This window comes from Ruditapes philippinarum, unplaced genomic scaffold (assembly GCF_026571515.1).
Source record: "Ruditapes philippinarum isolate M1 unplaced genomic scaffold, ASM2657151v2 ctg5283_1_1_1_1, whole genome shotgun sequence".
Lineage (NCBI taxonomy): Eukaryota > Metazoa > Mollusca > Bivalvia > Venerida > Veneridae > Ruditapes > Ruditapes philippinarum.
In genome coordinates, this window is record NW_026857513.1 from 13,260 (window position 1) to 35,540 (window position 22,281).

General features: G+C 29.8%; 1 protein-coding gene and 3 non-coding genes across 4 annotated transcripts; 1 reads left to right on the plus strand and 3 right to left on the minus strand.

Moving 5' to 3' along the window:
• Nucleotides 1–8,336: 8,336 nt before the first annotated feature.
• On the minus strand, nucleotides 8,337–10,178 carry LOC132750013 (uncharacterized). Its single transcript, XM_060739963.1, has 3 exons — nucleotides 10,070–10,178; nucleotides 9,151–9,257; nucleotides 8,337–8,597 (listed from the first exon to the last, which is right to left on the minus strand). The coding sequence occupies exons 1-3, from the start codon at nucleotides 10,128–10,130 to the stop codon at nucleotides 8,409–8,411; spliced, it is 357 nt and encodes a 118-aa protein (XP_060595946.1). The 5' UTR covers nucleotides 10,131–10,178; the 3' UTR covers nucleotides 8,337–8,408.
• Nucleotides 10,179–13,470: 3,292 nt separating this feature from the next.
• Trnam-cau (transfer RNA methionine (anticodon CAU)) lies at nucleotides 13,471–13,561 on the minus strand. The gene is given in 2 exon segments: nucleotides 13,471–13,506; nucleotides 13,525–13,561. It is a non-coding gene; the product is annotated as a tRNA-Met (tRNA).
• Nucleotides 13,562–15,277: 1,716 nt separating this feature from the next.
• Nucleotides 15,278–15,368, minus strand: Trnam-cau (transfer RNA methionine (anticodon CAU)). Its single transcript is given in 2 exon segments — nucleotides 15,278–15,313; nucleotides 15,332–15,368. It is a non-coding gene; the product is annotated as a tRNA-Met (tRNA).
• Nucleotides 15,369–18,823: 3,455 nt separating this feature from the next.
• Trnam-cau (transfer RNA methionine (anticodon CAU)) lies at nucleotides 18,824–18,914 on the plus strand. Its single transcript is given in 2 exon segments — nucleotides 18,824–18,860; nucleotides 18,879–18,914. It is a non-coding gene; the product is annotated as a tRNA-Met (tRNA).
• Nucleotides 18,915–22,281: the final 3,367 nt, after the last annotated feature.

Below are 22,281 nucleotides of genomic sequence, written 5' to 3' on the forward strand. Positions count from 1 at the left end.
ACATTGTCCAACTCTTTATGCATCAACGTTTTTGGATTGGAAAAGGGTTTGTATCCATGTAAAATCATTTAGAGATTTAGATAAATAGATGTCACTCTTGAAAGAGCTACAGCGTTTATTATCCAAAGCAACTTACAACATGAAACATAAGTATATTTTTTATAGTTATCATTTGTTTTTCTTGTTTTAAGAATTATTACGTTCAACTGAATAACATTTTATATATAAAAACAAAGATCAAGAAGGAAGAGTGGCATAAAATTAACTCACCTGAAAAAAAAATAAAACAGCATTACATCGAACAGTGGCAAGGACCCTAGTAAGGTACCAAACATAACTTTACATTTTATTTTCTATGTTAAATATTTGTATAATTATACATTTTTCATGATAATGGTTTTCTTAATTTTGACTTTTACTGATAACTCAAATGTGTAAAACATATCATTTCGTATCAAAATTCTTATAAACATAATTTAGTGTGCAGAAAATCTTATAAAATTAATACAATTTTGTCATGCTACATTTCTCGTACATGTACGTTCTTTTGAGTTTTGCAAATGTAATAATGTGTGTTTCTGGTCGTTATCTGCACGTTTTAGTCAGGATCTTGTGTTTATAAAACAGCTGTGCTTGATTCTATTTAGTTTTGTAATTAAAATTATATCGATCATAGTCTATGTTCTGCAGGATTTGTTTGACGTTTGTTTGGTTTTTACGGCCACCAACACAGTTTAGGTTATTTGGATCCAAAAAAAAATGAATATTAATAATAATTCCTTATTGTACATTAATTAACAAAATGCCTTCAAAATGTCAAAAATGGAAGTGTGAAATATTGAGGTAAATGTACTTTTTGAGAACAATACTGATTACATTGGGCTCGGTTACAACTGCAATAACCTATTCTTTGTCGGTTAGCGTCACATCCGGTAAAGGTTTGACAACGTGTTTTCATTAAATAGAACTCAGTATTGTACTCAACAATGTATTAAAACCTAATATTTTCTGACACCTTATAGAACATAACCTATGCACTTTCTGCATTTGCACAACGTGATGTTCCAACAGAAATAATTTTTGGATCCACTCTTTGGATCCAATCATGGTTGTGTAAAAAAACACTGATTCTATTGGACTCGTATACAGCTGCAAAACCTATATCAAACTCGGCTAGCGTCTCGTGCAATATACTTTTGACGGTTATTAAGTTTCATTACGACAGTCATTTTTATATACAGTATTTGTACAATGGTACAATCAAATATCGATTCTAGTTAATATGGAAAGCAGACAACAATGTCTTCCATTTCAATTTGCAATGTATAAAGATGAAAAGATAATGCATATTCCTACAATAATTTCAAATTAAAATGACAAGTACAAAGAGAAACGATGGAGCCGACATAAGTGCCGAGTTGTTTATAGTAGTTCAAACTAACATTTATCATGTGCCAACTTGGTTTTATTTTCTTTATTGATTTCTTATCAATTATTTTCCAATCAATTTTTAATTAGGATTTTCTCGTGGGAGAAATGTAAAGTAAACTTAAGCAAATGGGTATGATAATAATTTATTCTCTTTAAATTTGGTACTGTTAAAGTTGTATATAGCCAACAGTCCACCTTTTATCTATTGCTTTGTGTTTTCGTTCCCATTGATATGTGAACGATTATTGATACAATTTTTTTTTCAATACTAGATCACATTTGTCATATAAGACAAATATCATTCAGTCATAAACAAGTTAATTGAAATATGAATGTTTAATTTGATATGTAATTATTGGCAGTATGATTTGCAATTTTGTAATTTGTTTCTAAATAAATAAAAAATTTAATATAATTTCACATATATCATCAATCAAGCCATGTTATTCTTTTTTAAAAAGTGAACTGAGAAATACGTTAATTGTGAATGTGCTGTTACAAGAAAACGTCATAGTAAGTGTATCATCGATAAATGATTGAATGTTTCTTTGCAAACTGATAAAAAAGTTTTAAAGCAGCATGCTCCATACCATGCTAATTTTATTATACTTTTGGTAATGCATTTAAAAGTAAAGCATAGTGAAGTGAACAAAGAAAGTAATTTAAACATTGCAAACGACACTAACAATCGAGGTAAATTCGCATACAGATTTCAAAATATGCCAAAATAGTCCTTACTGCGTTAGTAGAAATATGGGCCTTTCACTCATGAAAACCTCTATGCAAAAAAATACTTCAGAAAACATTATTGTTCCTTTCTAATGTTGAATAATGATACACTTATAAAATTCAATTCAAAATTATAATTCCATTACTTAATAAAAAGCAATTATGATAAACTTGAGAAACAGTTGGACTTTAATCAAGTAAAAGTTACAAACACATATTAGATATAACTGTATAACTATAAAAGGTGCATTATTTAATGAAATTAGATATTTTAATTTGTTATCCTTAATTAGTTTTCTTTACATCTCATACCTTCGCAAAATAATATACGATCATACTATAAGTATCGTGTATGTACTAATGCGCCGCCAGGTGTCCCGTTCGAGCCTGAAATAATCCACGGAAGGGCACCTGAGGTCTTCCTTCACTTTTAAAGTTGGAAAGACGCACCATATGACCTATATTGTGTTAGTGCAAAACGTAACCACAAGATCTTGTTGCCTATATTTAAAAGTTACTGTAAGCATTTTGCTCGATCCATTATTTCAATCTATTTTTAATGTAAACATTTGAAACGCTTGAAATGCAACTCCCCATAGACTAGACATTTTGTTTATTTAATTCAAAATGCTTTTACACGGGCTTTGAAAAGACTATCATATTTCAAAATGCTTTTAGGGAACGTATATTTATCAAATCGTTCATCAAATATTGAAAAATGTGATCATTAAATGTGTGTTATTGAAATCATACAAATGTTGTAATATATCTTTCAAAAATGTCATATTCAACTATATAAAAAGGGGATAAACAAATATTTTCCGTACTCTGCAACTTCGATTTTATACAATGTTGTATATTATCATATATATCATAGTATTTCAAAGCTTGCTGATTTAACTGATGGTTTGTCTTGAAGAATTTATAGACATATATTAAAATTAATTTGTTTTGAAATAATTTATAAACGAATTAATCAAGACAGATAAAATAATTCAGCTATTCCGACATTTATCATTATTATACATTAATCCCATGTCGGTGATTTATATAATATAAAGAAATAATGATGCACTAATTAAAATGTAACAAATTCCATACAAATTATGAAAATGATTGATTTTAAATTTCTTTTGAAATGCTTACTGATTATATAAAAAAAATACATTTTTTTTTCAACAATTTTTGCTTTATTTGTTAACTACATTTGTATTAAATTGTTTATCATCTTACAAATAACCATTATTTTCTTAAAAGAGAAACCTTATCATTTCTGATGTAAAAATGCGGCAATCTTTCAATTCCTTAAATTAAGGTACTTTTAAGGGCATTAATATAATTAGCAAGTAAGAAATATGGGATACTTTAACAGGCATTGTCTATCTTTTAATCCATTCACTATTAAGGGGATTTTCAAAATTAGAACTGACTGAATAGCGAACAGTGCAGACTTTGTCCTTTGTGTAAACCAGCCTTTTTGTTTGGTACATCCGGTTTCCGCTGGCAGACGAAGGGTTAATGTGAAATGGAAATTTTTACTTTAAGTAATACAGTTCACTTTTTTTGGCTTATATCCGATAGAAATTGCATTGAGTTAACATTGTTTTTATCATAGCTTCAAATTTCAAAATGCGCTTACAAAATTAATGTTGATACAGACGGACACATAAAGACAAGTCAATTTTAGAAAATTTGATTTATCACTATTTGAAGAGAAAACAAAACAAAATACGTGTATTTCTAGTGTTGTTATTTTAAACAATTGTAATGGAATTACTCACCAATGAATGTAAACGACGAGCTTCTGCAGAGAATGTGTGTATATTATATGTGTATTCCAAATATATGCACTAGAAATTAAACACGATTGATTAAACAAATTCAACAGTCCATACAATATCGGCCACAAAAAAGGCAACATTCAAAACTGTAAAATAAGTGTTATATCTTTTTTACGGTGTGTTAATGAAAAATCGATCGTTCACTCCATCTGTTGCAACTTAACGCTACTATACCATGTGACATGTTTATCAAAATGCTATTTACATTTGTAATTTTTAATAATTATTTACTTTTTTATTGTAGAGATCATATAGGCGTACATGTTAACATAGTCATATAGGAATTGAGAGAATAGAACAACATGGTCTTAATTTTTGTTTAGAAAAGATTGTCAACAGGCTTACAATTAAGGTTACGAGTTTATTTCTTTTACACCCTTTACAAGATCCGTGAGAGTTTTTTTTAAATTTACTTGTTTTTATAATAGCAAATAAAACCTTTCCCAACCAGGAGGTGAAATTGATGTTTTTGATATGTTTTTTTTCCGTCAAATATACTCTTACTTTTTCCTTCGTTGATATAAGCTTAAATGATTTAGAAATTTTCGCATTGCTTTGCCGATCAAGGTGCCCTAAACGATCGCAAATCAACTTCCATTTTGAATCAAACTAGCTGTATGCTTGAATGAGAGAAAATGTATGGTTATACTTTCTTCCAGTGACAACAGTATGATAAATTCAATAAAAACCCTTCTATCAAAATGGTATCTTATCCAACACGACTAGTAAGATTAAAACAGCTCATATTGTTAAAAACGTCATGCTGCACAAACATTTTGGCAACATACTTGATTGTGTAGTTAATACGTAAGAGGTACCTTGTTCTCATTTTCTACATTTTATCTTTATTTAGAATTTTGCGGGATATACAGTGGTCACACGTTTTTTGTTTGTTTTGTTTTGCTTTGTTGTTGTTGTTTCAGGTCTTTTGTAAGTGATATATTTTCAGAGCAAATGAAATATGAATACATTTTAGTCATATGAAATAATATATAAGTGTACATATTGGCAACAAGTTATGGATGTCCAGTTAATTGGCTGGAAAAAACGTTTTCCTCTTTCTAATGTTAAATATCAGTTGCAAAACTCTTTTTATAATAAAAAGCCCTTAGTAAAACTTATGGCATACTGTATGCACAAATCATAAACAGTTTTCCGTAATATTAGAATAGAATTAACAGACAAGTTGCATAAATGCTTAGCATGTCATGTAGACAAACAGACTTTCCTGTGTAGTCTGACGAAATATTTTCTAATTGAAAAATAACGTTCAAAAACCCAAAGGAATCCTTTAAAATATATTCAAATCATATAAACATACATATGACTGCATGATAATTAAAACGATACCCATGGGTTTCTTTTCCAGTCTGTAACAAATTAATTTCAAATCTAAAAGCAATCATGTTTTCATTCTTGATGATACGATTTCTTCTGTTAGAAGTATATTAGCTTGACATTGTTATGTGAGCTTGAATTTGCTAACGTGCATTGAGATTCTTTTTGCGCAGTTGATTGATGAAAATACATCCACAGTTTCTGTGACTTTGTTTGCTTATTTTGCTTATAAAATGCAATCATGCAAATTGCAGACTGTGTTTGTATTTGATTTAAAGTTTATGAGAAAATGATTTTTTTTTAATCTGTATCTGTACTTCTGTATATACCTGAAAAAGTACGAGATCAATCGTTTCATAATACTTATATAACATGTAACTTAACAACAATTATGTGTTAGAGTTCAATTACTCTTACGCACAAAGGAAAGGCTTTTCATAAATTAATATTATAATAAACAAAGATAGGGCAGACATAAATCATTGATATATTCATAGTTTCCGCGTGAGGAAGCCATCCAGCTTACGAAACGTTTGTGGTTCTTCTCTACTTAGATGCCCGGTCGCACGCCTGTAAAAGTGCTCGGAGGGGCACCTTTGGTCTCCCTCACACAATAAAGCTTGAAAGTTGCCATAAGACATATGCTGTGTTTGTGCGATGTAACGACGCCCCCATCCCTCTCCCTTGAGAAAGAAAACAAAAATTGCAAATTAAAGAATATTTTTTTTTAAAAAAATGCAACCCGAAACTTATCGAGATGTTTTGGTTTTAATTCAAACTAGATTTATCTATAATTATCACGAGAATTAGAAAAATATCATAAGGCATAATGTGCCTTTAATATCATATTCATACCATTATTTGGCATCGATTATGCTCTTGAGAAACGAAATTATTGGGATTAGCTTCCTCCTTGTATGACATTTTACTTTGATTGGTTTAATTCAACAGTTTTATGTTTCTAATGATATTGATATTTATCAGTATTTGATACGAGTTAAAGCACAATCCAAGTAGTATGTTGTTACGGCGCGTTATTGGCAATTGACCGCTTTCTCCGTCTATAATTACGTTAATGATGCATGTAACAAACAACCACTGCTAGCAGCTGCGCTATGTTTATACAATCATCAAACGGTCATATTACATTGTTTTAATGATTTTTTCACGATCAATCAAGCTTACCGACATAAAGAAATTTATGTTACAGAAAAATATAGACCATAATCATCTTGTTCAATGCGTTGGAAATTATTATGGTTGTATGTGTATGTTAAACGCATTTAGGACGGTTTTTATGGTTGTGTGCGTGCGTTCGTGAGTAGTAGTTTTTTTGCTGTTTTTTTTCCCCTTTTTATTCCTTTTTTTCTTTCCGCCCAAGATATCAAAATTAGGAATATTTAGGGAGATAAATGTATTTGATATCGATACAATACCTACGTTTGTAGAAACGATGGATCATAGACTTTTTGTGTCGTTAGGTGTATCCTTCACTTTACATGTTTCAGAAAAAAAATTAAAGGAGTTAATTCCTATATATCACTCGCAATTATTTAAAACTCAATTTAGTGTTTGTATGAAAAAATATATGTTCCTCATCCAGTTTTAGAATTTATAATTTATTAAATCTAAACAACTACATGTACATATTTAAACTGGAAACATGTATATCAGACTAACTTTAAATGTCAACCGCTTAAGCCAGTGCTAAGGGGACCCGAGGGATGTTGCACGTTTTAATAATCCCTTATGTACAGACTCAAACAAACGAGTCTGTAGTTTTCATGTAATTTTGTTTTGGGTAATGCTTCCGTGGGATAACCTTTTTCAGAAAGTTAGTAATACAAATTGTCAAGAAAATATAAACAGGCAAACTTATATATTGTTAAGAATGGACGGCAATTATTTCCGCAATCATCAAAGCATTAGTCTTCAATTCTTGATATTTACCATACACAAATGAATTATATGTACGTGTCTTGATTAATCGTCTTCTTTTGTTTAATAGTCATGATATCTTTATCGTTATGATTTATTTTGAGGTTGATATTAACTGCCAGTCACTGTTATTAACTAGAAGAAAAGAAATATGGCATCGATAATTCCGTAAAGCCTATTTGCTTAAATATATAGATAAATTACAGTTAAGAAATTGCTATGTTTGTTTTTGTTTAGTCTGTAACAAAAAGGCAATAAGCAACATTAACTTGGTCTCGTGGCGCATTATCCTTAGCAAAACTGATCTAATATTAAAAAGTTGTGTTCATTGCTTCCCGAAGATTTCCTGTTTTTCAGTTGTTCCTATCCCCGTCCTTTCAAGAGAGAAAAATGACAACAGAACCTAATGTGTTTTAGTCACCATAACATCATACATCTATCTTCAATGGAATTGTATATTCTGTATCATTGGTTTTAGACTTTTACTGTTATAAGGTTAGGCCTTATTAAATATGAATGCTGAAATATAAACTTAAGAACGCAAATTGTAAGAAATGTAACATATCCTATAAATCTTATTAAATTGATTTGCTGCATAAAATGAGGTAAGCACATGTTAGGATGTCTAGATAAAATCTTTAATCTTGAATGCCGCTTAACATTATATTAGTCTGTAAATGTACGGCTGCTGCTACAGTTATTAAATATGCATGTTTTTTCTATTATCAGATTATTTTAATTCTCTTTTAATATTATTGCTTGCCATGTTAATGTTGTAACACATGTAATGCACCAATGACCGTTTTTTAAAAGGATAAAAGGACGAACAAGTTCTATAATATTTCACCATATGGACAGTGAGACAATTGGTTGTAAGTCACGTTTTAATGACATATCATCAAAATGTTGCTGTGCTTCATTCTATAACACATTAAACCAATTCAAATACAATTATCAATTATGGGCAAAACACTTAGATAAAATAACAAAGAAATGCTGAATATAAATCATTATTTATTACAACATACAATTATAGTAAGTGTTATATATTTGTTAATGTTACAGTTCATTCTGTGAAAAACATAATTGCTGGTTAAGTAGCTTTTCAGTTGTCCTCTACCACTGTAACTTTCACTGATCCAAATTGAGGCGGGCTGGAATTGACTCTACAAGTGTATACTCCTTGGTCGGAAGATTTAGCCCTGTCGACACTAAAAGGTTCCAGTCTCTGTTGTATGGTCTCTGAATTGTCACTCTGGAATCTTTTATAAGAATGTTGACACCTGATGTTATCTTCTTGCTACCTTTTTCCCATGTAACCTGGAGGTAAATATAAAATATAAAATGCTTTTATAAGGGTTGGTGACACCTGATGTTATCTGTTTGCTACCTTTTTCCCATGTGACCTGATGTAAGTAAAGGATATACACGTAAATTACTATTTAAGGCGTTTTTTTATAAAGTATCTGTTTGCGAAAGAACGAATATTAATATAAGAGACTGTATTGAATATGACTGTGTAAAATTATGTAGATATTTAATTTTGAACATGTAACATTCATAATAGTCTAAATATAACCCATATATTGTACCACATAATTGGTATATATCTGCCATTATGAATATTTCTACACATGTTATAAAGCTGCCCTTCTTGATTATTTGGTTATCTCTTTTGAACATTTTTTGTTTTGTTATTTCATGGAATATATTTTATTAATATTGTTGATATATAAAGCTAATTAAGAAATATAACGCAACGCCAAGGGGGTCTTAAAAATGAAAATGACTGATCAGCCAGTCTCTATAGTCATTTAACGGACCGAAACAATACGGTATTATAGTAAGATATAATATTATAAAATGTCCTTACGGTATTTGATCCCAGATCATCCACAGCACATTGTAGATATATTTCTTCGCCTTTGTATACTTCCAACTGCTTTAAAGGAACATCTATAGCTGCGGTCTCGGATACATCTGTTAATGTAATAGTTTGATTAAATTAATTTGTATTCATTGTAAAGTACATCATTATACAGAGTTACATGACAATGTCAAAGATACTGCAAAATGTTACGTGTGCCAGGCTTATATATCGTAACATTTTTAATGAGATGTTTTGAGAAATATGCGCAATATCCAACTTGTTTATTAATACGTTTTGCGTCATTACGATCATAACTAGCCCGATATGGGTAATTATAAAAGGACACTATTCCGATATGAACCCTTGCACATTGCAATGTTCTATTTGACAACGAATAAACTTGAAAGTATTCAATTTGAACACGTAGCAATTAATTGCAAACACGTCAGGTATTGTTTATAAGTTTTTGTTTGTAGAAAATAATAACAATGAAATAATGTTTTTCTTTGAAACACCAATGAACAGCAAAAATGTAAGTTCATGACAACAATAAAGCAATGTTTTCCTTGAAACACAATCAATTAATAGCAAAAATGTCGTTTTATGGTGTCTTATTTTTAGAAAAGATAACAACTTGATACTGTTTCAATAAAAAAGCAAAAATGCAAGTTCATATTTTGACGTGTTTTTTGTAAACATATCAAATTAATCGCAGATAGAATACAAAAAAGTCATGTAGAAAAAAGTTTTGGTTTTGTTTTTATGTTTTAGTTTAATTTGTTTATTTTATTCATAATATTTCCTTTTGAACATTTAATAAGAGTTTAACGTTTGAAAGAGAAAAATATCTGAAAATTACGTTTAATAAACATCGTTCTTCTTTTACAAAAAAATAAAATAAATAAAGCATGTCTAAACTTACGTGCAACTAAAATGATCGCTGCGCATAGTGTTGAAAGACGAAAAAGAGATTTTCCAATCATTTTCAGAACGTTTGTGGTAGATACTGAATAATCTAAAAAAGTTTTAACTCTTTGTCTGTCTCTCAGAATCCAATGTTTACCAACTGCAAATGGGTCCCTTTATATACATATGCCATGAACTTTCCAACGGTCATTTAATGAACCAAATTGGCAATAATCACTTTAACATTCAATTTTATTATCAAATTTTGTAATTAACATCGCCCTTGGCCAGTAAGCATTATAAAAGAGTGGAGGTGTGTTGAAGAGGCGAGTAATTATCTCCATTGTAGGCTTCTGACAAATGATTTATGTATAATGTAATGATAACTATAATTATGTTATCTTTGGGGCTGTTTTGTACCCTTTAAAATAAAAGGCGTTTAAAGGCACATTATGTCCAAGGAATGTTTTTACTTTTATTTCTAAAATGTCTGTTATTTTCGAACAACTTTTATAGTTTTTTAAAAGATACTCATTGATCAACTATCTGAGCAATTTTTTTCATATGTTGCTTTTTGGGCAATTAGTACAATTATAGTGATTAAGTATTTTATATGGATGTCAAAGTACTACTTTGTTTACTTTTTGTTACTTTTGTGACAAATAATTTCACATTTAGTGCTACTTGTTTAGGTAACAAGCATCTAACATGCTGTTATACCATTATTTAAATGTTATAAAACTAATGTTTGCCCTTTCAAAGGAAGTAAAAATTAATTCATTTCTTGGACATAGTGTGCCTTTAAAGTTAAATGGGTTTTTTTTTGTTTTTTTTTTGTTTTTGATTTAAATATTTTAAAACAATATATTTTGTTTGGCAAAAAAGCATAAACATCACCTTTTTAAATTATCATTTCAGTAAGTAAAACATTTTAAAACCTTTAACTTCCCTTTGTGGCTGAAGGGCTGCATTTAATGGTTGAAGTATCAGAATTGCAGCCACAGTTTATCCCTGCATGATCGTAAGTGGCGATAAAGTGGTTTTAATGACTGTAGTCTTTGCATCTTTTAGTTCAAGCAGGTGGATGCGTTTGACCACTTGTGTTGCTTTGGAGATTGTAACACCCGAGGTTAGACAAAGTTATCTTTCCTGTTCAGCGCCATATTACCTAAATTGTGTTCATGCGCCGTAAAAATACAAATAATTTTACAAAGATATATCATTTTACATCACAATATTACTGCATGGTTTGGAAAATAAATAATTTTTATTTAAGTAAACGGTAATTCTTTCACGACAACATTATTCATAAACCAGTGCAAGATTTATATTTTATTATTTTCTTCACAAAAATTCGTTTATTATCATTTTCTTTTTAAATTTAATTCAACGTGCCTTAACTCTTCAAAAAGGAAGAAAATGAGATGAAAAAAAGACAAATGAAAAGAAAACTGGCAATAAATGCTTCTATTTATCACATTCGCTATTCGGATAGTTGCTCGCTTGTGAATTGTTGCCGATTGCCACTTAAAATATGATCTGTTTATACTACGTAAATAACGAAAGGACTCCACTGACCTTTTAATTTTTTAATGAAGGAACGGAATTCTTTCAGGAACCACTAACATGTGTGTATAATTTTTTTACAAAAAAATAACAACAATATTTAAATAAAAGTTATAGTAGTGTCTTAATTGAAAGACTGTTTGCAATTTTCAAATACATTGGATAGCGCATGCGCAAAATATCACTAAAACTCTTTAATATTTAGTTTGAAGGGCTGAATACTTTTTTATGTAAATATAATTGTTGTTTTCTTTTTTTAAATATACAGAAAAGTCATTTCTTTTGATCGTTTTCAGATTTGACCAGTTACATTATCGTAAAGCTTTGGAAATGCTTACAGTACATTGTGCCAATTAAAGAAATCATGTGCACAAATTACAAAAAAAATAATGGCATTATTTATCATGATAAAGGATGTCTATATAATAATTATTTAAAACGTAATAACAAATAATAGTGGACGGATGGACAATTCCGAAATTGATCATGAATTACTTTTATGTAATTAATTTTAATTCATTTAATTGAGCGAGCCAGTGGCCGCAATATCCATTGACCACGTACATCAGAACGCTTCCGGAAATGACACAATGACACAATGACACAATGAAAGGTTAACCTAAAGTTTACGACATGATAAGTGACTGACACGTGAAAATTATATTTCGAGCGTTATGTATACTCATTCGGCAACGTGCGCAGGATATTTTCCCATACATTCGTCATCAACTCTGGTACATAGTTAATTTAACTTTTACGGCAAGGAAGCGTTTAGTACTCGAGTCATATTCATTTGTAGCGGCACGGTAAAGTGTTTCAAAAAACACGATCTGGAGTTGATGTACGGGATGTACGGGGGAGGAACTGTACACGAAGGATGTAGTTTTTATGATAACTTGTCAGGAGTTGTTATGATAACTGTCACGGAGTTCCTGGAAAACGTTACGGATTTCGTCGGAAAACTTATTTGTATTCTGGAGAAACACACGTTATAAAAATTGTAGCTTATAAAACAACTGAAACATGCCGTAACTTAGCACAAGAAACACACTAGCAGTAACAAATTGAAAGTTATCATAATAACTCTAGAACATCATCAGTGTTATCACAAGAACTCTGTGACATTTTAAAAACAGAGCATAAATGTGTCAGCCGTGGCTTTGTGTTTACAACTTTCCATTATAAAAAGGTAATTAAGTATGGCAACGAAGAACACCAATTGAGAGGCCAATGTGTACGAATGAGCTAATAATTTGAAATTTACTTAAAACTACCATATTTTAAGCAAGAGGTGTTGAAAAATGGACTAAAAAGCTTTTTCTGACACAACTTACAATATGTAAGTCAATGTTTAAAAATCAAAGTTCAATTTAGCATTACAAACTCCCTTTTTTAATTATGAAAAATACCATTTTTCACAAGTGTCTCTTCGGTATATAAACAAGTTTTCTTTTCCGAAAAAATCCGTAACAGATATCATAAGAACTCCTGACAATTTTTCATAAGATTATTTTCATAAGAACTTCATCCTTCCTGTAACAGTTCTATCTAAATTGGTTTAATACTTAATACCTTATGATTTTATATCTAATGATTTTTTAAAAATTATGACGTGCATTTTGAAAGAGATTGCATTATTTCGTTCTGATCTGAAATCATTTCAATGTCTAAAAAATCAAGTAATTAAAAACAAAATATGTAAAATGACAAATACATGATAATTAATTAATTTATTAAAACGTTATCATTACCGTTAATTTGATCTAAAAGCCTGATTAATATTCATCCAAACATACGTCAACTTGCATGCATGCATTGTAACTATGTGAGTAAAACTGTCATTAAAATGTATGCCCCGGGTGAGGATCGAACTCAGGACCTTCAGATGGCTCGTGATATACTGATTATGAGACTGACCCGCTACCTACTGCGCTACCGAGGCAGATATATACGACATGATATGCACGTTTTAACGGTTTGTTACACATGTTTCTTACAACTAAATACAAATGTTGCTTGATGTACAAATTGCATGCTTCAACAGTAAGCATGTTGTTAATTCACTGTTTATCAACCTCGTTACAACACAGATACAGAAACAACTTTTCTTAAAAATGTAATTCAAAAAGAAATATGCTCAATCAATAAATGCCACCATGATAATCGGTTTTGAAACATTTGGAATTAAACAAACAAATAAATACATATACATATTCATAAACGCAGTAAACGTTCTGCCGAGTAATACTTTGTGGAACAATATCTTCTTTAAACAACAAAAACATTTTTATCAGACTTAAAATTAACAATGAATTCTACCTCAATTTAGCAACACATATCATCAACGACAAAATTGATTGCCCCACAAATGGTGTTGCTCTATAGGGTTAATTTTATGTATTCAGCTTAATTACAATGACATATATGTAGATTCTTATTATTTAATCATTAAAATTGTTATAAATGTTTGATAAATATTCGCACCTTATTAACAAGAACGGACATCTATTATTCTTTATTAAAGCTATCATAACAAAATACATAATGCAATCGGAATTTCTCGGCTATGATCAATAATAACCTCAGACTTAATGCGGACAATTATATATCTTAAATCACTTTCAGAGTCATAATTTCATAAATACCACATAACCATTTTTTATAAAATTTTAACAAAAACTAAATGTAAAGAACAACAAAATGTTAAGATCATCGTTTAAAGTGTCATGGAAACAAAAATATTAGTAGAGCAAAACATGAAACAGCTGTTTAACTTATATCAATCTGGATTTTGCTGATACAATATTTAGGATATGTTGTAAGATATATGATAAAAAATTCCTCTAGTTGTAAGATATATGATAGAATTTCCTCTAATAATAAACAATACAGCCTATATCTGAGATACCTTATTTTTAACACCTCTGTGTATTTTATACGATATCCCTGCCTGAGAACATGTTAGTCCACAAGGTTTATATGAACACATATGCAGATATTTTTTAATTTTATTTCTTTTTACAAAACACTATGTTCATGTTTACATTGTGAGTTCTGTAAAATTAGTGTTTTGAATAACCTTATGTTATGTAACTTTACTGCTATTTGAGCCTCTTTGTATCTTTATCAATGCACTCTTAAAGTTTATATAATTCTTTTTTAAGTCCGATTGTGTTGAAAACTTATTGAAAAACACTCTCAAATCTAATATAATGTATTGAATGTTCAAGGATTAATTCAATGATTTCAATGAGGAAATAACTAATCGCTTTAATACAATGTACATGTACTACAATTAAATAACAAAACATTTTACAGTTGTTAGCGGTTACATGGGATATATTTAGTCAGAAATAATAAAATTACAAGGACAATAGATCTGAATAATATAATGCATTGAATAAATATCTCGTTTATTACAAAATGTGAATATTTGCAATAGCATAACCTCAAAAGTATTCAAACATTTGTTATTCTTCGTGTCCCTCAGAAGCATATTTTCCAGCACATTGTATGTTGAGAATTAAATACAGCTTAAGGCGTTGCTATGGGGCGTAAGGGGTGTCAGACTTTTACAAAAGACACAGTTAAACCAAGTATGCAATTTAAATGTAGTTTCGTTACACAAATACAAAATGCATTGAAATATAAAAATGTATGCCCCGGGTGAGGATCGAACTCACGACCTTCAGATGGCTCGTGATATACTGATTATGAGACTGACGCGCTACCTACTGCGCTACCGAGGCAGATATTTGACATGTTTAAGGTCGTTTTCTTAACAGCTCATCTCACATTTCTTTGCAGTCAAACATGCAGTACATGGATAATTGTTTTTTATTGCTTGACATACAAAATGTAACAATGTATTTCGTCAACTGAGTTAAGAAAATGACATGGCGTTGTTTTGCTAATTGGATCAAATATATCTCATTAAACAAAAGACGAAGGCACATACTTAAATACTACTGAAATCAAAAATTTAATAGATATCGCATAATATAACTGTTAATTATGGTTTTGCTAGGTATCAATTGTCAAGCTTTACTTTACGCATTCCTTATGACTCGGAAAGTAAACTACACCCACTCTCAAACTATAAAATAGAGAAAGAAACAGAATCCCTTAAGAACGTCCAAACCGGCAAAACTGAAAATGTTGTAGACTTTTTTTGGTTCAGCCTATTCGTGGACTCTGTTCATATTAAGCTAGTCTGTTTTGGAGATGAATATATATTGAAACCAACATAAAACGTTTTGTTTACTAAAATATGTTTGACAATTCTTATATTTGGTTGCTGATTATCATATTGACAAGGGAATGCAGACAATAATTCATCAATGTCAAATAAAAACATTGCAGTTTCTTATCGGCATCTGGTAAAAGGATGATCCAATTTGAAGCATTAATCACAACAAAAATAAATGAAAATTGCAAACTTGGTCTGTACATGAGATATAATGAAAATCAAGTAAAATAATAATGATAATAATATGGAACTAATTCATCTGAGGAAACATTTGTAAACAAAAGCTTTTAAACTGTTGACATGAATCTTATTGTTAGATATTGCTTAATAATTTATTGGTAAAGTTAGTCTTTTTTGCTCTTTGGCATGTTTCAAACCACAGGGCGTCATTACGTAATGGAAATGTCAATTTATAATTAAACTTACCAAAATACTGGAAATGAGAACAAAATCATTTCGAAAGCAGCAGTAAATAGTAATTGTCAAAGACATTTGGATATAATTTGAATGTAAATGCATTTAAGCCTTTACCACTTTATATATCTTTATATATGGACATGTCAGTCCTTTGAGCTGAACTTAACCATTAACCTTTTTTGGGATGATTTTAAAATAATTACTGACTTAATAGCAAACAATGCAGACCATGATCAGGCGACACGGTCTGCACTGGTCGCATATGTGGAAAATATTACAATCAGGCTTAGAGTTTAATTTACCTTTTATTTTACATTTTGTAAAAATCACGAATGTTTAAGTATACATACTCTTGCATTTGTATCAATTGTTTAAAGCAACTTTAATTGTGACACGTGTTCATTTTTTTTTTCATGTAAAGTATTTGCATACTACATGTAAAAGATACTAAAAGAGGCAATTTATCAAAAGAGATACATATAAGTTATCCTTCAAACCAACAGCTTCTATATTTATTCGATAGCAATATATCTTGAACGATTTTGACTTTTTTTTCTATTATAAAAACATACTCTTTTGTCTTCACTCAGATATTTGATAAAGGAATATCATTCATACAAACCTTCTCGTATTTTATCTATGAGTGGCAGATGCATCCTCTATATTATCTTGTTCAGTACAGATAATTTGGTTTTGTTGAAAGCATATTTCCATTATGTGTTGACAGGCATATTCGTGCATCATTATGAAAAAAATGAATCGCAAAATGATCGTTTTCATTTCAAAGAAAAACAGTTCATTTACCACTAAATTCACACAAAAACAATTCCAGTGCTTGTGTTTAATAAGTTAACTGATATCTGTTATCCGTTATTTCTTACTATGACCTTAGAATTTCTCATCAATTGTAGTTTAAACATTGTTTTATTTTTTCATTATTCCTTCGTTTGTTGTGATCTTTTAACACGAATCTCTGTTAAGTTGTTGCAGTCATAATTTTAATCCGCTTTATCTGTGATAAGTGCACTCGATGAACTAACTTAAAAGGCCATGCCTCTAAGTTCATGATAAATTTCAAGAACATTTTGGAAACGTTTCTAAAAAGTGATATTATGTAGTGAAGAAAGAATGTAAAGACATTGTTTACACATTACCGGAAAGAGCTCAAAATATTTTTATGCAAATAAATAGCCCTTACTACGTTAGTCAAGCAGTAGATATGTGATGATAAATACTGTACAATCACTCATTTATCGCAAATAACATGAAATAAATACTTTGAATATTGAAACTTTATACAGTTCTTAAGATATTTTACATTTTCCGTTAGTTTGGATACTTGAACTCTTTTGGGTCACAGCTTTATTTTTTTAATTAAGCTTTCGATGAAAGTGAACTAAAATTGTTTTTGAGTCAATCACTGTTTCCCTTTCATATTTCAAAAATTGTATTTTTGAAATCACAATTATTGTAATTAATTTTGTATCAACACTTTGAATTCGTCTAAAAATAACTGAAGTGCAATATCTAAAATATTTTCTTATGATTAATGAATATGATACTTTCTATACTGATATATCTGATAAAATCTGATAAATATTAGGGCAATAAATCAATCTGCATTTCAATTTCATTTGTTAAAACATGCATCCATCAAAATATTCTCCTTTCTGATAAATTTCAATGAAACCCTCCAATACCTAGTTAGCTATAATAAATAATTCTGAATTTGTACTTTCATTGATGCTTTTGATGAAAATAAGGTATAGGCGACAACAATTCTTTATTCCGCGTAGGCTGCAATATGTCTCGTATGTAATTTAAAGGAATATAATAAAGAATTACCTGAAACACACGTTTGACGCGAGGTGTTTAGGCAACCATATTGTCAGTACGCGTTACCATAAAAGTCACGTGATTCCCTACCGTGTAAAATGCATTTTATTGAATACATTGTAATTTTAAAGATAACATTTCTGTATATTTTGCTGTATACAGGAATAACTGAGTTAAGCATTATTTATATTCACAATTGAATGTCCTGTTTTTTATCAATAAAAATTGAAAATAAGTTCCAATGGAAAAAAATGAAAATAAAACATTGTTTGTGATTTTATTAAATTCCATTGTATAAATTTAACTCCTTTACACAACCTTTATCTATTTCTTTAAATAGATAAATAAATAAATAATTGATATACAGAAATACTTTTTTATTTATTTATTTGATATCTGTTTATCTTACTTGATGGGAAGTTGTTGGTGAAATGAGATTTTTCTACACATAACATGTACTATATGGTAGTTTACTATTGCTAGACTGTATTTGATAAAACTTTTTATGGCACATTTATGTTAGTTAAATTTCATTGCCTATTATTTAAGCAAATTAAAGATGTGACGAAAACATAATGCAAACAATGTGTTACAATAGATACCGTGTATGTCAAGCAATAAAAGTTGTGTTTCTCAATGTTTGGCATGTCAAGGTGCAACCACAATGATTGACAAACTACATCTAAAACACGTTACATATCTGCCTCGGTAGCGCAGTAGGTAGCGCGTCAGTCTCATAATCAGTATATCACGAGCCATCTGAAGGTCGTGAGTTCGATCCTCACCCGGGGCATGATTTTGTGTCATGTCATGCTATTTATTGTATTCTATTGTGTAAATGACTTAGATTTATGCAATGAAATTTAATAAAATCACAAACGATGTTTTATTTTCAATTTTTCATTGGAAAAACGGTCCTGGTGCACGACGACACTCATGCACATGATACATGCCAAGACAGTCTAAAGCATATACATACAACAATGATTATATTATGTATAAGCTGTGAAGGTATAAAATAAGGTGTATGTTGTTATTGACAAAAAGCAGGGCATTTGATTGTGAATAGAAATAATGCTAAATAAAATTATTACTGCATAGCAAAAAGTACCTAAATGTATTCTTTATGTATAACAGGCATATTCTTTCTACAGTTACATAGACATACAGGAAGATAGAAAACAGTATGATAGAATTTGTTTAAACATTGAATGAGCTTAGATAAAAAGAAATTGTGTAAATATGACCGAATTAAACAACACATGCCAGGCTGCACATCCGTGTAAACTGAACCGGCTCTGAAGTTATATCTGACTAACTGAAAAGATTTATATATTGATATTATTAATCCCAGATTGATAGACGGTTCTCAAATAATGGAAGCTTGAAAAGTTCAGCAAGTTAAGACTTAGATTGAAAATATATAAGTCTTACCTGGCTGCTCGAGTTTAATCTATTTTTCCTGCAGCCCATCACATTACATTTTTCATTTCAAGTAGTAGTTTGGTTAAAATGCCCCAAGGTTAATATTTGAAAACGAAGTGTGAAATATGTATTCGATATTTAATGCAAGATTTAGATTCAAGATTTTATTCCAAATATATGTGGGTATTATACCCACGAGAACACAGCATACATACAAACATACAGAAACATAATATCAAGGTCATTAAACATATATAACATATATTTAACTTTTACTGTATATTTGAGACATATTAAAGTTTGGTTTAATATGAACAGAATAATCATATGACAGCAAGGTTTAAATGTAGCACACGTTTTGCATAATGATATCAATTAAGTAACATTATATTAACCTTCCTAGCTACTATAATTTACGAATATTAAACATTTGTTCTTAGTTCAAACATTTTAAAGATAAACATTGATAATTTTCTAATAATATTTTCATTTTGAGATGTTAACAATTCAATAAATTTTTCTTTATTTGTTTTTTTCTAAAATAATATTTATCTATGAGCTGTTTTCTCAAAACATTGTACCGTGGACATTCTAATAATACATGAAATTCATCTCTAGTTTTAAGCAAATATTACATTTTCTTTCATTATAAGGAATTGCTTCAGGTTTATGCCATCTACCAGTTTCTACTTTTAATCTATGCGAAGAAGTCCTGAAACGTGATAAAGATTTCCTTAAATTTTCAATATTAACCATTTACAAATATGATTTAAAACCAAAATTACAAAATAATACATAACTTCTTGTTCTTGTTGAATCTTTGAAAGTTGCATACAAATTTTGTTTAAATGTATCTGTTAATCTTTGTTTTACTACAGTAACAGCTAAAAATAAATTTATATCTCCAACGCCCTGATTAATCCATACTTCATTGAAACCTAAGGATTGTTAAAAAAATCATAACAGACTTAGCCAAGGACATTGAATTTGGTTTAAGTTCTAAATCTCTACACATTTGATCATATACAACTTTGACATATTTTGTACTACTTAACAACTTTTAACCAGTATTTTATAACATTAATAGCTCTCATTGTTTTCAAAGATGTCCTTCCAAGTTCACCATTGTGTTTGTCTTTTAACTCCTCACAACTTCTTACAATACTTTAAATGTATATTTTCTAATACATGACTATCAAGTAAACCCCATATTTGTGATCCATAGTTAAAAATTGGTAAAATAAGTTTATCAAATAAATCTAGTTTATGTTTAACTGACATACAGGAAATCTTATCAGTTCTTTCAGATATTTAATGCATATAGAAACGTTTTTTGAAATGTCATGTTTTCCAAAATTTAAATAATTCTGTTTAATACAAAGAATGAACAGTTGAAAGAAACTTTGAACTCAAAATGTTCCAAAAAATTAAATATTATATTTTAAAATTTCAAAGCGGACTTAAAAGGGCGTTCCCTGATACCCCGATTTGTTTACATTACTGTTGTCGTATATAAACCGATTCAAAACATATCTTTGAAAAATTGCCACCTTATTGTAACAATAAGAAAATGGCATATTTTAGTCTGCCCTTTAATAAAAGGGCGGACAACTCTTTGTTCCTTAAGAGAAGGGAAATGCTGTGATGCGTGTATGTGGTCGCATGGTCACCTTCCTTTCAAAATGTTCTCGATGCATGTATGTGGTCGCATGGTCGAAAATCTCTAATTATAACCATGCTCTTTCTATTTACTAAAGTTGAATTTGCGATATAAGCTTAAGGTATCCGTGTCGATAGTAGAGTGTATTTTATCAGACTATATGTATGACTAAAATTGCATCGATAAGAGTAAGGAAAGCCCCGCCTTTGTTAAATGTCTTTGCGATACTATAAGTATGCTTAACTGGATAATACATGTATGCCAATCACTTTTATACTGAATCGGGTGGACAAAAACTCTTGCATCACTGTACGTGTATTGTCACAAAAATGAAGCAAAACTTGTATTGTTACAATTGAAGAAACTCTTACCCTTGCTACTATACATTATGCAACAACCTTACGAAACATATCTCAATTATTTCCGTTTTCAGGATCAATGTTTCGATTTAGGTCGATTTTATATTCAGATTTTAGCCGATTTATTTGTCTCATTGAAGGTAACAAACCCACAGCCATAAGAATATAAAATCGGATAATTCAAAGATCTACATTAAATCATTTAATGCTTCACAGGGTTCACAGTTAATTGTTGAACTTCTGATTAAGCGTGTACATTGGTTGGGGGTTCAAAATTTTGAAAAAAGAAGAATAACGGACTGATCTTTAGACACAATCAGTAGAGCAGCATAGCACAGTAGAGTCTAGAAGAAAATTGATTAATTACAAGAGCTATGATAGAATTTCGTTATCATTATTAAAGAAAGCTGTTGATTCAATCTTCGGAGGCACTTATTCAAATCAAATGATATTGATACAATGTATATATGTCTGCTATCAATCACCAATTTGTGTTTCTTATTATTAATAACTGTAGAAGTGAACATCTTACAGTTCCATAAATGATTTAAAAAACGGACACGTTAAACACCCTGACTCGAATGTTCATTAAAGTTTAATTAGTTTTTTAACTTTTTGGGAAATGGTTCATAATGGAAGGCTTGTTATACCATAAATAATCATCTTGAAAGTATTCTCAATCATGTTGAAAGTATTCAGAATCAAACAGGAAACCC

What these genes read in the sequence shown, in the direction of transcription:
- LOC132750013 (XM_060739963.1), bottom strand. Translation starts at nt 10,130, where the DNA reads ATGATTGGAAAATCTCTTTTTCGTCTTTCAACACTATGCGCAGCGATC. An exon ending in AGCGATCATTTTAGTTGCAC is followed by an intron (nt 9,258 to 10,069) that starts GTAAGTTTAGAC and finishes TTACATTAACAG; the next exon opens with ATGTATCCGAGACCGCAGCT. An exon ending in ATGATCTGGGATCAAATACC is followed by an intron (nt 8,598 to 9,150) that starts GTAAGGACATTT and finishes ATTTACCTCCAG; the next exon opens with GTTACATGGGAAAAAGGTAG.